Consider the following 16651-nt stretch of genomic DNA (forward strand, 5'->3'; position numbering starts at 1 on the left):
CTCCAGATCCTTCAGGTTTCGGGGCTGTCGCTGGGTAATACAGACTTTCAGCTCCCTCCAAAAAAATTCTATTGGGTTCAATCAATCAATCAAATTTATTTATATAGCCCTTTTTTACAACAGCAGTTGTCACAAAGTGCTTTACAGAGATACCGGACCTTAAACCCCAAGAAGCAAACAACAGTAGTGTTGGATTTCAGTGGCTAGGAAAAACTCCCTAAGAAGGCCGAATATTAGGAATAAACCTAGAGAGGACCCAGGCTCAGAGGGGTGACCAGTCCTCTTCTGGCTGTGCCGGGTGAGATATTAAGAGTCCAATTAGAATAATAAAAAAATTTCTCTGGGCTAAATCCAGGTTCAGGTCTGGAGACTGGGTAGGCCACTCCAGGACCTTGAGATGCTTCTTACGGAGCCACTCCTTAGTTGCCCTGGCTGTGTGTTTTGGGTCGTTGTCATGCAGGAAGATCCAGCCACGACTCATCTTCAATGCTCTTACTGAGGGAAGAACTTCAGACAGGCCTGGACATGCGCTGACTTGAGCAGGGGGACCTTGCGTGCGCTCCAGGATTTTAATCCATGACGGCGTAGTGTGTTACTAATGGTTTTCTTTGAAACTGTGGTCCCAGCTCTCTTCAGGTCATTGACCAGGTCCTGTCGTGTAGTTCTGGGCTGATCCCTCACCTTCCTCATGATCATTGATGCCCCACGAGATGAGATCTTGCATGGAGCCCCAGACCGAGTGAGATTGACCATCATCTTGAATTTCATCCATTTTCTAATAATTGCACCAACAGTTGTTGCCTTCTCACCAAGCTGCTTGCCTATTGTCCTGTAGCCCATCCCAGGTCTGCAATTTTATCCCTGATGTCCTTATACACCTCTCTGGTCTTGGCCATTGTGGAGGGGTTGGTGTCTGTTTGATTGAGTGTGTGGACAGGTGTCTTTTATACAGGTAACAAGTTCAAACAGGTGCAGTTAATACAGGTAATGAGTGGAGAACAGGAGGGCTTCTTAAAGAAAAACGAACAGGTCTGTGAGAGCTGGAATTCTTACTGGTTGGTATGTGATCAAATACTAAAATGCAAAATAATTATAAAAAAATCATACAATTTGATTTTCTGAATTTTTGTTTTAGATTATGTCTCTCACAGTTGTACCTATGATAAAAATGACAGACCTCTACATACTTTGTAAGTAGGAAATCCTGCAAAATCGGCAGTGTTTCAAATACTTGTTCTCCCCGCTGTATTTTCAGGCTTTTTATGCTTTATTCGACAGGGAAATAGTAAAGCATGGAGTTTTTATTGAAAGTTTATCAGGTGGGATTTAAACCCTCACTGCAGTAGTATTTGTGCACCAGAGGCAGCGGCTTGGATTGAAACAACCTAGGCCTTCGGTCCACACTTAACCCAGATACATAATAACTGTATATTTTTACAAAATAATATATGGCCAACTGTGTACACCGCTATCTCTGGTCCACATGTACCACTACAGCATGTGGCAGAACGGTAGCATGAGTTTTCAGACAGTAAATAAAACAAGGTTTAAAAAAAAAAGTAGTTCTCTCAACTTAATTTGTCGATAAAGCATGACATTATATCTATAGCTTTGCTGGCTATTCTGTTCAAACAAGATTCAGCAATGCATACTTTGCTCTCAAATGATTTCTTATTTTATGTTTTAATGCTATAATAGCCTGGTTTTTACCTGTCAGAGTTGTAGTTTAGGCCTATACAATCTCTGACATGCAGATATAAATTTCACTTGCATATTGAACTTATTGTTTTTGATGCGATCTCTTCTTCAAAGCATTCCTGCTGTACCCAAAACCAAACGTTGATCCCAGAAAAGAAATAAGTACCGAACCATAGGTTTTGTGAACCCTTTATACCCAAATTTCTAACCAATAAATATAGCATTGTGGAGTGGCGTAGTTGATGTCTAGAGCCATAGGCGCCGATTTATGTTTTCCTCCGTGGGTGCTCATAGGCGCACGCCATATATATATATATATATATATATACACACACACCTATATATACCTATATATACACCTATATATACATATATAAACGCACTACGCACACCTATTCATTTACTTATTAATAAAGCCGTAAAGTAGATCTTTCAAAATTTACCACTTATCACAAATACAGGATTGGAGATGAAAAGTTTAACTGACACGTAGGCCTAACCGCGATCAGTTCGTGGGAAATTAATGTTTTGCGCTATTATCTAAATATCGATTAAAAAAAACGACACATATAGTTTCTGGGAGTTTCTCCCTAATTTCCCGAGTTTTTGATAGTGGCATTTTTTCATCTGAGAAACGCTGTGATTGGTGGATAGGGAGCACCCGGAGCAGGCGACTGGTTATGTCGCTGTCACTAACATCGACATAACCAATCACAGTGTGACAGACGCTTTACATATCACCAACGGCAAGTTTAATTTTAAATGAATGTAGCCTACTGGCGGTCTGGCACACGTGGGTGCTCGTGCTCGCTATTTTCCGTGGGTGCTCGCTATTTTCCGTGGGTGCTCGAGCCCCGAAGCACCCACGGTATCGGCGCCTATGTCTAGAGCTAAACACTAGGGGTCGATCGATATGTTTTTTTATTTTCAGGGCCGATACCGATTATTAGTGATCAAGGAGACCAATGACTGATATTTGGGGCCAACATACAATTCAGGTAAAAATGAAAATTTGACTGTCAAAATTTGAAGTAGCACAAAACTTTCTTTACATGCATATAAAAATGTTTGACTAAATATTAGAAAAGGGAACATTTAAACATTGTATTTTGAATAATAATGTGCAGGGTGCTCCTACCAGTATTCCTTGTGAACTGACATTTTATATAAATACAAATAATTAACTAAATCGCTCCCCAAATCAGGTACATTTTACTGTTTACTGCCTTTGTCAGGTTTTTTTCCTATAAAAATGCATGAATAATTTTAAACTTATGACCAGCCTTGGTAAAATTGACATGCAATAATGAACATTGTCAACTTTTTGCTTGTTAGCTGACTAAATTAACGGTACAAAAAGAACCTTGTTAAAGTTACAGGAGCTATCGCATTCAAATCATTTTAGCTAATTAATTCAACATTAGCTACTGGTTTAAAAATCACATTCATGTAGTTTGCTAGGTAGCCAGTTTAGTGAACTGCAAAAGATAGCCAACAGAATTTACTCACAACGGATGTTTGCAAAGTTGACATTTCTTTTGCTAAACCTAGCTACCATCATGTAAAACTGATTATATTTCATTAAATATTAATTGTTACTATACTAAGAACATTCTAAAACACTCCAAACTAAGACTAGTTGTGGTGTTTACCTCAAAGAACATGACAATGTTGTATTTGCAATATAATTCTAATTTCAAATTAACAGGTACTTCCTTAGCTATGGCAACACTGCCACTTGCATTTTAGTTTTGTGAATAATTTAGCTAGATAATGGGTTCAAATTTTGCCTGTAAAACCATAGAAAAAGGCAAAATAGCATAATTCGAATGGAAACTACGTTAGCAAGGTGACACACCGTTTAATAAATTGTCAAATATAAAGTAATAATATCTATTTTATTTCAATAACCCCCTGTAACTTATTTATATAATTCACATTTTTCGTTTTGGAAAGTGTATTTTAAACTAGTGAGCCAGTTTCTAAAGTTAGGGTAGAGGTGCTGGAGGAGGAGCAGGCTGAGGGACAGCTGGCTGGAGTTGGAAGACACAGGCCTAGAGAGGAGTGAGGCAGTGACTGAACCAGTAGAGAAACAGCAGTGAGCAAGGTTTTTATTTGTGTGTTATAGGAATAAATTCCTGACCCATGAGCATACAGTATACATTCTTAAAGGGATAGTTTGTCTATAAATCATATTTATCAAAACAATCACTTAACAAAAGTTAGTCTGGAATGGACATAGTCATTCTTTCCAACCATCCATTACTAAGCTCTGTCCCCAGCTGTAATTAGCATTCTTAGCATCATCCAAATTCATGAATGGAAACTGTGTCCTAATTTTTGCCAACCTGTTGGAAAACATAGGGCAAGTGGTTGTGATCCTGAATAACTTAAATGTAAATTATTTCATAGTTCATGGCTATCTGTAAAATATCCAGAACAATTTTGTTGCCTTAAAAATTTTATATTATTGTTGCTAAATCTAAAATGCCAAATGTGTATGCAATGTTTGTGGAGCCATTGTTCTCTGCTTCATGGGACATTTACAATTTCAAGAATAAAAAATAAATACATCTTAAGATTGGGAGGGGCCAAATCACATAACAAAAAGTGTTGTGCGAAAGGGATGTTTGGAGTCAAAGGAGATTCAAGAGGCTGGCTACAGTATGATGCTCAAGCTGTGGTGATGAGTTGTTCTGTGTGACACAAAAAGGCAATCTATTATTTTGGCTTCACAATCTCTTGAACAGGCTTAATATTTCTGTGATTAATAGCTGGGAGGAGTGCTGCGTTCGTTGTAATTGGGGTCTGGGGGATCTTGGGATCTGGGGGATCTTGGGATCTGGAGGCTATGGTGATGTGGTTGAGAGATGGAACTGTGAACAGACCTTACAGATATAGCAATGTGTGTAACCTCAAGTCTAAGCTCCCACATCTCTTTATCCTTTCTTATGACCTCGGCATTTTCCACAATTCTAAAAATTATTCTGTCCATCGACAAAAATGGGCCAGCTAGGCGAGGAAACCTATCTTCACATTTGTCTTTGATATTCAAGGTGTTGATGTTATAATTCACGCTCACCTTGATGACCTTACTGCCGAAGAACAGAAGCTGTGTATGGTGGCTATAGGACATATTTCGCTAGTGCCAGAATGAATTCAACCAGTTCAACACACAGGATCAACTGAATCCCTGTCACACCAATGCACTAACATATCCCATCATATTCAATTAGAGCTTGGATGTCAAACTGGCCCTAATAGACTGAATTGTGTGTATGACGCCTCGATGCTCTAACTTGACCCGCTCAGGAGCCAAGCCTTCAGAGGTCCGTTCAGTATGTGTGGGCATTCGATTGTTCCTCCACCTGAGACAGTGCGTCTCGAATCAAGTGTGCCACTAGCAATTTGATCATCTCTGTATACCACGCCAAGGACGATCACAGAGAGGTGATATGCCAGCAGGCGCGCTATGCATGACTGCGGAGGGAGAGCATAGAGGAGGTCCCGCGGTTATATTTTGATATAACCAAGCCATATAGGCCAATATTTTAATGAAGGCTAGCTTGTTTTCTTGACAACATCAGGATACAGTATGAGAAATCATGTCAGATCGTCTACATACCTACAGTGGATATAAAAAGTCTGTACACCCCTGTTAAAATGCCAGGTTTTTGTGAGACAAAGATAAATCATGTCAATACTTTTAATGTGACCTATAATGTGAACAATTCTATTGAAAAACAAATTGAAATCTTCAAAGGGGAAAAATGAAAAATAAAAACTGTACAATAACCTGATTGCATAGGTATGCACACCCTCTTATAACTGTGTTCAGAATTAACCAGTCATATTCTAAATCATGTTAAATAGGAGTCATTATACACCTGCCATCATTTAAAGTGACTCTGATTAATCACAAATAAAGTTCAGCTGTTCTAGTAGGATTTTCCTGACATTTTCTTAGTTGCGTCTCATAGCAAATGCCATGGTCCACAGAGAGCTTCCAAAGCATCAGAGGGATCTCATTATTGAAAGATATCATTCAGGAGTACAAAATAATTTCCAAAGCATTAGATATACCATGGAAGACAGTGAATACAGTCATCACCAAATGGAGAAAATATGGCACAACAGCGACATTACCAAGAACTGTATGTCCCTCCAAAATTGATGAAAATACGAGAAAGAAGAAGAAAACTGGTCAGGGAGCCTTCCAAGAGGCTTACAGCAACATTGAAGGAACTGCAGGCTGTGTGCTACATGTGTCAACAATCTCCCGTATTCTTCATATGAATTGGGTAGGGTGGCAAGACGGAAGCCTATACTTACAAAGAAAAACATCCAATCCCAGCTGTGGTATGCAAAAACAAACATCATCTCCCAAACGCACGTGAGTCAATGTGTTATGGTCTGATGAAACCAAGATTGAACTTTTTGGTCATAATACCAAAAGGTATGTTTGGGGCAAAAACAACACTGCACATCACTCAAAGAACACCATGCCCACAGTGAAGAATGGTGGTGGCCGCATCATGCTTTGGGGCAGTTTTTCTTCAACTGGAACTGGGTCCTTAGTCAGGGTGGAGGGAATTACGAACAGTTCCAAATACCAGGCAATTTTGGCACAAAACCTTCAGGCGTCCGTTAGAAAGCTGAAGATGAAGAGGAGGTTCACCTTTCAGCACGTCAAAGACCCAAAACACACATCCAAATCCACAAAAGCATTACTTCACCAGAAGAAGATTATTGTTTTGGAATGGCCCAGCCATGGCCCAGCCAGAGCCCAGACCTGAATCGAATTGAACATCTGTGGGGTGAGCTGAAGAGGGCTGTGCACAGGAGATGTCCTCTCAATCTGACAGATTTGGAGCACTTTTGCAAAGAAGAGTGGGAAAGTATTGCCTCGTCAAGATGTGCCATGCTAATAGACTCCTACCCAAATAGACTGAGTGCTGTTAAAAAATCAAAAGGTGTTTCAACAAAGTATTAGTTTAAAGGTGTGCACACTTATGCATCCAGGTTATTGTGAGGTTTTTTTTTTCTCAGAAAATTCTGTTTGTTATTCAATTGAATTGTTCACGTAATAGGTCTCATTAAAGGTGGAATAAGTTCTGACATGATTTATCTTTTTTCTCATTCTTTTACATCACAAGAACCTTGTATTTTATCAGGGGTGTGTAGACTTTATATCCACTGTATCTATTTTCCATATAGAATGTATGAAATATAATAGTAAATATAGCCTATTAGCTTGGAATTCAATTAAAATTAAAAGAAAAATCATTATCAGCATACAGCCAAATTTAACTATGATGTCATTCTTTCAATATGCTAGAAGTAGACATTACAAATTTGAAGATATAGCCTAATATTATCTGAGGTTTGCTTTAGCACTTCAGTAAGTATTGTGATTCAGTTGTGATATCGTGATGTATTGAATCGTAACGTGTATTGTGATTTATGTTGTATCGCAAGGCACTTGCCAATATCCACCTCAGTGTTGATTGGTTATACATTACGAGTAAATAGCCAATCTGATAATACTGTGGGTAGGACATTGAGCCATACAAGCAGAAACCTTTCAGAGAGATGCGGTTGCCAGAGAAGCACATTTAAAACCAAGTATTTTATTGGCAATCATATCAGACAAATGAATTATTCCCATTATTAATATATGTAAGAAGTATGAATATCCATCCATCCATCTTCTTCCGCTTATCCGGGGCCGGGTCGCGGGGGCAGCAGTCTAAGCAGGGATGCCCAGACTTCCCTCTCCCCAGACACTTCCTCTAGCTCTTCCGGGGTGACACCGAGGCGTTCCCAGGCCAGCCGGGAGACATAGTCCTCCAGCGTGTCCTAGGTCTTCCCCGGGGTCTCTTCCCGGTGGGACGGGACCGGAACACCTTCCCAGGAAGGCGTTCCGGAGGCATCCGAAAAAGATGCCCAAGCCACCTCAGCTGACCCCTCTCGATGTGGAGGAGCAGCGGCTCTACGCCCGGCCACCCTGCGGAGAAAGCTCATTTCGGCCGCCTGTATCCGGGATCTTGTCCTTTCGGTCATGACCCAAAGCTCATAACCATAGGTGAGAGTAGGAACGTAGATTGACTGGTAAAGTCACCCCACCGCTTCACACTCGGCTGCAAACCGTCCCTTCTACTATCGGCCGTATTCTCCTCTCCAGAACCCTGGCATAGACTTTCCCGGGGAGGCTGAGAAGTGTGATCCCCCTATAGTTGGAACACACCCTCCGGTCCCCCTTCTTAAAAAGAGGGACCACCACCCCGGTCTGCCATCCCAGAGGCACTGTCCCCGACCGCCACGCGATGTTGCACAGGCGTGTCAACCAAGACAGCCCCACAACATCCAGAGACTTGAGGTACTCAGGGCGGATCTCATCCACCCTCGGTGCCTTGCCACCGAGGAGTTTCTTGACCACCTCTGTGACTTCAGCCCGGGTGATGGACGAGTCCACCTCTGAGCCCTCATCCTCTGCTTCCTCAATGGAAGACGTGTCAGCGGGATTGAGGAGATCCTCGAAGTACTCCTTCCACCGCCCGACGACATCCTCAGTTGAGGTCAACAGCTGCCCACCTCTACTGTAAACAGCGTTGGTAGGGCACTGTTTCCCTCTCCTGAGGCGCCGGATGGTTTGCCAGAATCTCTTCGAGGCCAGCCGATAGTCCTTCTCCATGGCCTCACCGAACTCCTCCCAGGCCCGAGTTTTTGCCTCCACAACCACCCGGGCTGCAGCCCGCTTGGCCTGTCGGTACCCGTCAGCTGCCTCAGGAGTCCCACAAGCCAACCAGGCCTGATAGGACTCCTTCTTCAGCTTGACGGCATCCCTTACTTCCGGTGTCCACCACCGGGTTCGGGGATTGCCGCCTCGACAGGCACCGGAGACCTTACGGCCACAGCTCCGAGCGGCCGCTTCAACAATGGCGGTGGAGAACATGGTCCACTCGGACTCAATATCTCCAACCTCCCTCGGGATCCAGTCGAAACTCTGCCGGAGGTGGGAGTTAAAGATCTCTCTGACAGGAGACTCGGCCAGATGTTCCCAGCAGACCCTTACAGTACGCTTGGGCCTGCCGAGTCTGTCCAGCTTCCTCCCCCGCCATCGGATCCAACTCACCACCAGGTGGTGATCAGTTGACAGCTCCGCCCCTCTCTTCACCCGAGTGTCCAAGACATACGGCCGCAGGTCAGATGAGACGACAACAAAGTCGATCATCGACCTGCGGCCTAGGGTGTCCTGGTGCCACGTGCACTGATGAACACCCTTATGCTTGAACATGGTGTTCGTTATGGACAAACTGTGACTAGCACAGAAGTCCAATAATTGAACACCACTCGGGTTCAGATCCGGGGGGCCGTTCCTCCCAATCACGCCCCTCCAGGTGTCACTGTCGTTGCCCACGTGGGCGTTGAAGTCCCCCAGTAGAACAATAGAGTCCCCAGTCGGAGCACTTTCCAGCACCCCTCCCAGAGACTCCAAGAAGGTCGGGTACTCTGCACTGCCGTTCGGCCCGTAGGCACAAACAACAGTGAGAGACCTATCCCCGAACCGTAGGCGCAGGGAAACGACCCTCTCGTTCACCGGGGTAAACTCCAACACATGGCGGCAGAGCTGGGGAGCTATAAGCAAACCCACACCAGCCCGCCGCCTCTCACCATGGGCAACTCCAGAGTGGTGAAGAGTCCATCCTCTCTCAAGGAGTGTGGTTCCAGAGCCCAAGCCGTGTGTAGAGGTGATCCCGATTACCTCTAATCGGAACCTCTCAACCTCACGCACCAACTCAGGCTCCTTCCCCGCCAGCGAGGTGACATTCCACGTCCCTAGAGCCAGTTTCCGTGTCCAGAGATCGGGTTGTCTAGGCCCCTGCCTTCGACTGCCGCCCGATCCTCTTCGCACCGGCCCCTTATGGTCCCTCCTGTGGGTGGTGAGCCCACGGGAGGGCGGCCCCACGTCGCCCGTTCGGGCTGAGCCCGGCCGGGCCCCATGGGGGAAGGCCCGGCCACCAGGCGCTCGCATACGAGCCCCAACCCCGGGCCTGGCTCCAGGGTGGGGCCCCGGCTGCGCCATACCGGGCGACGTCACGGTACTCAAAATGTTTTTCTTCATTAAGGGGGTTTTGAACCGCTCTTAGTCTGACCCGTCGCCTAAGACCTGTTTGCCTTGGGAGACCCTACCAGGGGCATATAGCCCCAGACAACATAGCTCCTAGGGTCACTCGGGTACTCAAACCCCTCCACCACGTTAAGGTGGCAGTTCTTGGAGGGGGGAGTATGAATATCGAATCTAAATATTGGCCAGGCTGATAATCGGTTGACCCTACCCATTTGTGGCAGGTCCTGAAACAAAAAGTTAATGGTTGAAACCCACAAAGGGGTAAGTTAAAGCAGTTCTGCTTTGACAAGTGGGCCAACATTAATTTGGAGCAAGTACTTTTGCAGGCAGGGGCATATGGTGTTTTAATATAATTATGTTAGTATACAAATGTTGTGTATTCAGTATAAGAACTGATTACATTAAGTGAATGTTTATTATGTATTTTTTTAATATTAGAAAATCAGGACATGCAAATGCCTTTTGATATTACCCTTTTTTCAGCAATCGGTTTGATAGAGCTAATGGATTGATAGATAGCTAGCTTGACTTATACCCAGACTTGTGAATCCAGCATTTTCCATGCACTTGGCTGTAAACTACAGTGTATACCATTGCAAAAACTGTTATGTACTGTCAGTGATGGTTTACAAAGCCTTATGAAGAATATTGTAATGCATTATGTAGCTGTTGTAAAGGCATTATAAATGCATGCAAAGCACACCTTCTGCAAAGAGCTGCCATGTTTCTTTCCTATCTTTCCCTTGTCTGTGTCTCATCATACCCACCCTCTCTCTCGTGTCATGTTGCAGTCTTAGGGACAGCAACAGATGGAAACTGACCTTTAATCTTGTGGCAGCCTTGATGTTTGTAAGCTTAGAGATACTCTTAGCTCTGATGTTAATGCCTACAAAACAATTCCATACAACACATAAACACACCGCTACAAAGTGTCTCACATCGCTGATCTGTTCCAGCTGGGATAAACAGGTGATCTCGGTGCGAGAGGCCAAGGCTCTGCCCAAGTCGAATAGCCTTGAGTGGAGAGACAAATTCATCTGTGTGGAAGGTAAGGCTTATAACCCCAGACTAGTAAATCACTGCTAACCATGGCACCATCACCAGCTCTCATGAACACCAAACTTCTTCACATACAGTTTTGTATTGACTGTGTGATAACGATTTTATTGCAAAAATGGAAAGGCTCCCTTCCTATGCAAGTCTGGGGGCTGATATCTAATGCTGAAAACAAGATTAACACTAGAACCGCCATATGCCTATGCCAATCGGCATTTTGAGTATGTAATAAAATTTTCTAAAGTTACACCCTCCTCCTTCCATGAATTTTCCTAAACAGGCGTATATTACATTGTTCCGTTGTCAGAATTTAACAAATTAATTGTTATTGAAGTAATACAAAAGATATCCTCAACAATTCAACAAATGTAGGCTATATGTTACTGTTTTTTATTTGGAGATTAACAAATGAACAAACATGGCCTATTTGTCTATGAATTTGATAAAATGAATATTTTATCAAAGACTCAGCTTTGTGTGTAATTCATCAAATGATATACTTGACTGTTCAACAAATGAATTTTTATTGAAGCATAACATACGATATCCTCAACAATTCAGCAAACATATTACATGTTACTGTTTGTCATTAGGAGAGAAACAAAATATCAAATATCCTATCATCTGTCTGTGAATTTTCGCTGAAACTGTATTTCGTTATGTATGCTACTGTGAATCATTCTTTGAAATAGTTTACATCCATATAATTTATTTCCAGTAATATGCTTATTTAGTTGTTATTCAATCTTTGCAATTTATCATGCTTATCAAGTTTGTACTTTATGCCTATATATGGCTAATCATGCATTAGTCTTATGATCTTCGCAAACTGGTTGGTAATGTTACTCATGTTACCTTCTACATCAACGAGAAACTAAATGTTTGCACACCTGTAGATCTGTGCGTTGGAGGAGACCGAAGGTCAATGTAAAAAAAAGAACTCCTGCACCCAGTCTGCGTAACTTGCAATAAGAATTTAATAACACTGTTTTGGTACAAAGACCTTCATCAGGTTATTTACCTTCTACATCATCAAAATAACATTAAAATAAAAAATACATGTGAATGCATTAATCTGTGGTTAATTTAAGTGTGGTGTAGGCTATATTTTATTTATAAAATGTTATAGCCTGAGTTGAAATTCTTATTTTTTTCCGTATTCTAATGATAAGCCCTTCAGTACAACTACATTATTGTATTCTTCATATTCATTAAACATGTAATAGAAACAAATTCTGTAATTCATAATTTTTTAGAATATTCTAAATAGTTTGATAATGACACAGTAGATTAACTGATACTATGGCTGTTTTGGTGACGCTGCGGAGGAGAATGTATATGCTAATAGGCATGATTTGTAAGGTAATGATGCCAAACGGCATTGACTCTGGCGGCTACTGGGGGCTTGAAAGGCCTGGTGGTTCTAGTGTTAAGAAATGACTCTATATCGGACTGTTGTTAATCTGTGTCTATATTTTGTGTTTGTGCCAAATTAAATTTTGTCTCGTCATTTATGGTCTCCTAGAGCCATTTGATGGCACCAATACAGCCAGGGCGGTTCATGAGAAAGTCAAATTTGATGCCATCAAAGCACAATTCACTGAGGTACGACCAAGGGAACGGTTTACTACAGGGGTTTTCCTTCCACATTTTACATACAGTGGCATCCCACAACTAACCCCAACTCTCTCGCAAACTTTCTGTAGTCATGGCAGGTGCTCCAACTAAGAAAGGATCTCAACTTCATCCTGCCTGTCAGAAACACCATCCAGAGTAGATGAGTAGGAATTGTGAGTCACCCAGCTGTACAGAGAAGAACTCTGGACCTCCGCCTGCTCTGGTAGCTAGGTTTGTTCTGGGTCTGCCTGCTGGGGTGAACAGTCTCCATCTTCCTCTTCATTCCAACATCTTCTGATTCACACCCTTCAAGTTCTTACTCAGTTACCAATGTTATGAATGTGGAGTAGGAATAAATATATAACTTCCAATATCTAAAGAGGTCACATGAGACAAATGCTGAGAGACTGCCTGCCTGCCTCTTTCCCATAGACAGGAGCTGAGTGCTCAGAGAAAACAGAACTTTAATAATTATTCTTTAAACCCCTCTTTCTTCCTTTCTCCTTGTCCACCTCTGTCTTGTTTGCCCCTTGAACACATTTCTGTAAATATCTATGAATCTCCTCCTTGAAATGTTTTAGTTGCTTTACTTTTCACATACATGGGGTTCAATCCTAAGATCAAAAGTCTAACCATTGATCAAGAGGGTCATCTAAATGTGGACAGCTAATGTCAAATTGGTGTCAAAAGTTCCCTGTTCTTCAACACATTTTTCAGTCCTGCTACATTACATCTAATAACCTACTGCCTTTATTCCAATATCATGCTTTTTTGATATAAGCCTTTAGCAAATAGCTGGCCATGAGCAGTATGTCCCAATCAATGTTTTAACCTTAGCCTCTTTAGCACTCATGTTTCCAAGGAGCAGTGTTTTGCCACCTATTGTACATTAGACATTGACAGTACTCCAGTCAAATTGCATTGTTCATAGTCATTCTACTGTTATCTTACTCTATGACACTAGTGAGAGGTATTGTCTGTGCTGTAATCTCGGTCATGATATATTGGCAGCTATTTGTATTTTTCAATTTCATCAGCAATTTAAAGGGATATTTTAGTCAAAAGTCTTATTGTTTATTTCCTTAGAAACTACCATTCAACATTTTAATCAGACAGGTGGTTTGAGTCAAAATCTTTTTCAAAATTGAATATCTCTTATCAGTTTCTTTTGAAATTAGTTATTTTCCTATGATTTGATTCCGGTCAATCCAATTCACTGCTGTGCATAAGTATTTCAACCGGGACAGAGTTTTTTTTGTTTTGGGTCTGTTCTCCATTGGATTTGAATTGAAACAATGTCTAAAATGTAAAACGGCAAACTGTCAGCTTTAATGTATATACTGTGAACCATCTAAGAATTGTTATACCCCCTCCTCCCATTTTAGGGGATAAAATGTAATTGGACAAAGTAACAACCTTAAATATGTCATATTTAGTGCTTGGATGCAAATCCTTTGTATTTCACATATAAACATCACCAGACGCTGGGTATCTTGTACCTTGTTAATGCTCTGCCTGGCCTCAACTGCAGCCGTCTTCAGTTCCTGTTTTTTTCTGGGCATTTTTGTATTAAGTTTTGTCTTCAGCAAGTAAAGTTTTGTCTGCCAGTCGAGAACATTCCAGTTTCTCAGTTGTTCACCCCGAATAACTCCTTGGTTGCTTTTGCAATATGTTTATTATCCTACTGCAAGGTTAAGTACCGTCCTGAATTAATCAGACTGCTGTCGTCTGCCATTACATCATCAATGAAGACAAGTGGACCAGTTCCAAATACTTAAGGATTGCATTGTTTGTGGTCAGTTAAGCTGCAAGTCAAACCATTGCAGGACTGTACTCTCACCTTGACATGAGTATACTTTTATTGGTTATATTTAGTTTGTTGTAACTTGTCACTTTTTTGTACATTTTGCACTGTACACACTTTTAAATGTTTATTTAAGTGAAATAAAAAATATAAAGATCATTGTGTACTGAAGTATTTAATTGGACGTTCTTAAGCTGCAGACCTGGGTGGTCATAGACCTGGTTACCGGACCCTACTTTCACTTGGGGTTCCCACAATTCTCTCATCTTTTCACTTGAAAGAAGTCATTTATTGTCAGCTATTTTGATAGTTATTGTATCAATGTCATTCATGAATGAAAGAAAAATTAGCATTGTTGTGCGATGAAATAAAATAGCTTTGGCCAGTGTAAAGTTCATCTTCAGTCTCTCTAGCAATTTCTCAATTCTTATGACTATTCCATGTAGTAAGTTAGTAGATAGGCCTATTAGTAAGCCTTTCAATGTCTAATAAGATTTAAAACGGCCAGTGGCAAAAGCCAAACAGTGGAAGTAAACTTAATAAGAAACGTTATTCAGTTTTACAAAATGCTTAATGGTGTCTAGTGAAATATTCAAACTTGGCGTGATGTTAATGCGTGACAATATTATCTGATGTTGAGACACTATAACGACACCCAGCATATGTATAGCTTTGCGGCGTAGTGATTAAATACACAGCCTCTCACACAGAAGTCCTAGGTGAGGGCAGCAACATTCATCCCTTCTAATCGCGGGCCGGCTGAACTAGGCTTGCCTGGTTTCTTTTCTTTTTTCCATTGACAGGTGATTGTTGAAATAAGCAAGGGTAAGGCATCAGCCACACATACAGTATCTGACAAAAGTTAGTACACCCCTCACATTTTTGTAAATATTTGATTATATCTTTTCATGTGACCACACTGAAAAAATGACACTTTGCTACAATGTAAAGTAGTGAGTGTACAGCTTGTATAACAGTGTAAATTTGCTGTCCCGTCAAAATAACCCAAAACACAGCCATTAATGTCTAAACTTCTGGCAAGAAAAGTGAGTACAACCTGAAGTGAAAATGTCCAAATTGGGCCCAAAATGTCAATATTTTGTGTGGCCACCATTATTTTCCGGCACTGCCTTAACCATCTTGGGCATGGAGTTCACCAGAGCTTCACAGGTTGTCACAGGAGTCCTCCTCCTTGACGACATCACGGAGCTGGTGGATGTTAGAGACCTTGCGCTCCTCCACCTTCCGTTTGAGAATGCCCCACAGATGCTCAATAGGGTTTAAGTCTGGAGACATGCTTCGCCAGTCCATCACCTTCACCCTCAGCTTCTTTAGCAAGGCAGTGGTCATCTTGGAGGTGTGTTTGGGGTCATTATCGTGTTGGAATACTGGCCTGCGGCCCAGTTTCCGAAGGGAGGGGGATCATGCTGTGCTTCAGTATGTCACAGTACATTTTGGCATTCATGGTTCTCTCAATGAACTGTAGCTCCCCAGTGCTGGCACTCCCACCACCATGCTTGACTGTAGGCAAGACACACTTGTCTTTGTACTCCTTACCTGGTTGCCGCCACACACGCTTGACACCATTTGAACCAAATAAGTATATCTTGGTCTCATCAGCCCACAGGACATGGTTCCAGTAATCCATGTCCTTAGTCTACTTGTCTTCAGCAAACTGTTTGCTGGCTTACTTGTGCATCATCTTTAGAAGTGGCTTCCTTCTGGGACGACAGCCATGCAGACAAATTTGATGCAGTGTGTGGAGTATGGTCTGATTACTGACAGGCTGACCCCCCCACCCCTTCAACCTCTGCAGCAATGCTGGCAGCACTCATACATCTATTTCCCAAAGACAACCTCTGCATATGACGCTGAGCATGTGCACTCAACTTCTTTGGTTGACCATGGCACGGCCTGTTCTGAGTAGAACCTGTCCTGTTAAACTGCTGTGTGGTATTGGCCACCGTGCTGCAGAGGGTCTTGGCAATCTTTCAAGGTCTTGGCAATCTTTCAAGGTCTTGGCAATCTTCTTATAGCCTAGGCCATCTTTATGTAGAGCAACAAATCTTTTTTTCAAATCCTCAGAGTTCTTTGCCATGAGGAACCATGTTCAACGTCCAGTGACCAGTATGAGGGAGTGTGAGAGCGATAACACCAAATTTAACACACCCTCTCCCCATTCATACCTGAGACCTTGTAACACTAACAAGTCACATGACACTGGGGAGGGAAAATGGCTAATTGGGCCCAATTTGGACATTTTCATTACTCCCTTTTGTTGCCAGCGGTTTAGATATTAATGGCTGTGTGTTGTGTTATTTTGCAAATTTACACTGTAATACAAG

General features: G+C 42.1%; 1 protein-coding gene across 3 annotated transcripts in view; it reads left to right on the top strand.

Moving 5' to 3' along the window:
• Window positions 1–14465, top strand: part of tent2 (terminal nucleotidyltransferase 2) — a 46418-nt gene extending 31953 nt beyond the window's left edge. For 2 of the 3 annotated variants that reach the window (XM_029124383.2, XM_029124385.2), the window contains 3 exons: window positions 10786–10877; window positions 12411–12490; window positions 12592–14465. In XM_029124383.2, coding sequence (XP_028980216.2) covers window positions 10786–10877; window positions 12411–12490; window positions 12592–12666 — 247 coding nt within the window. In that variant the 3' untranslated portion in view covers window positions 12667–14465. Of the gene's footprint in view, window positions 1–10785; window positions 10878–12410 lie in introns of all 3 variants that reach the window. The other variant, XM_029124382.2, reaches the window with a different exon arrangement.
• The last annotated feature ends 2186 nt before the right edge of the window (window positions 14466–16651 follow it).

The sequence above is a fragment of the Esox lucius genome, chromosome 13 (assembly GCF_011004845.1).
Source record: "Esox lucius isolate fEsoLuc1 chromosome 13, fEsoLuc1.pri, whole genome shotgun sequence".
NCBI lineage: Eukaryota > Metazoa > Chordata > Actinopteri > Esociformes > Esocidae > Esox > Esox lucius.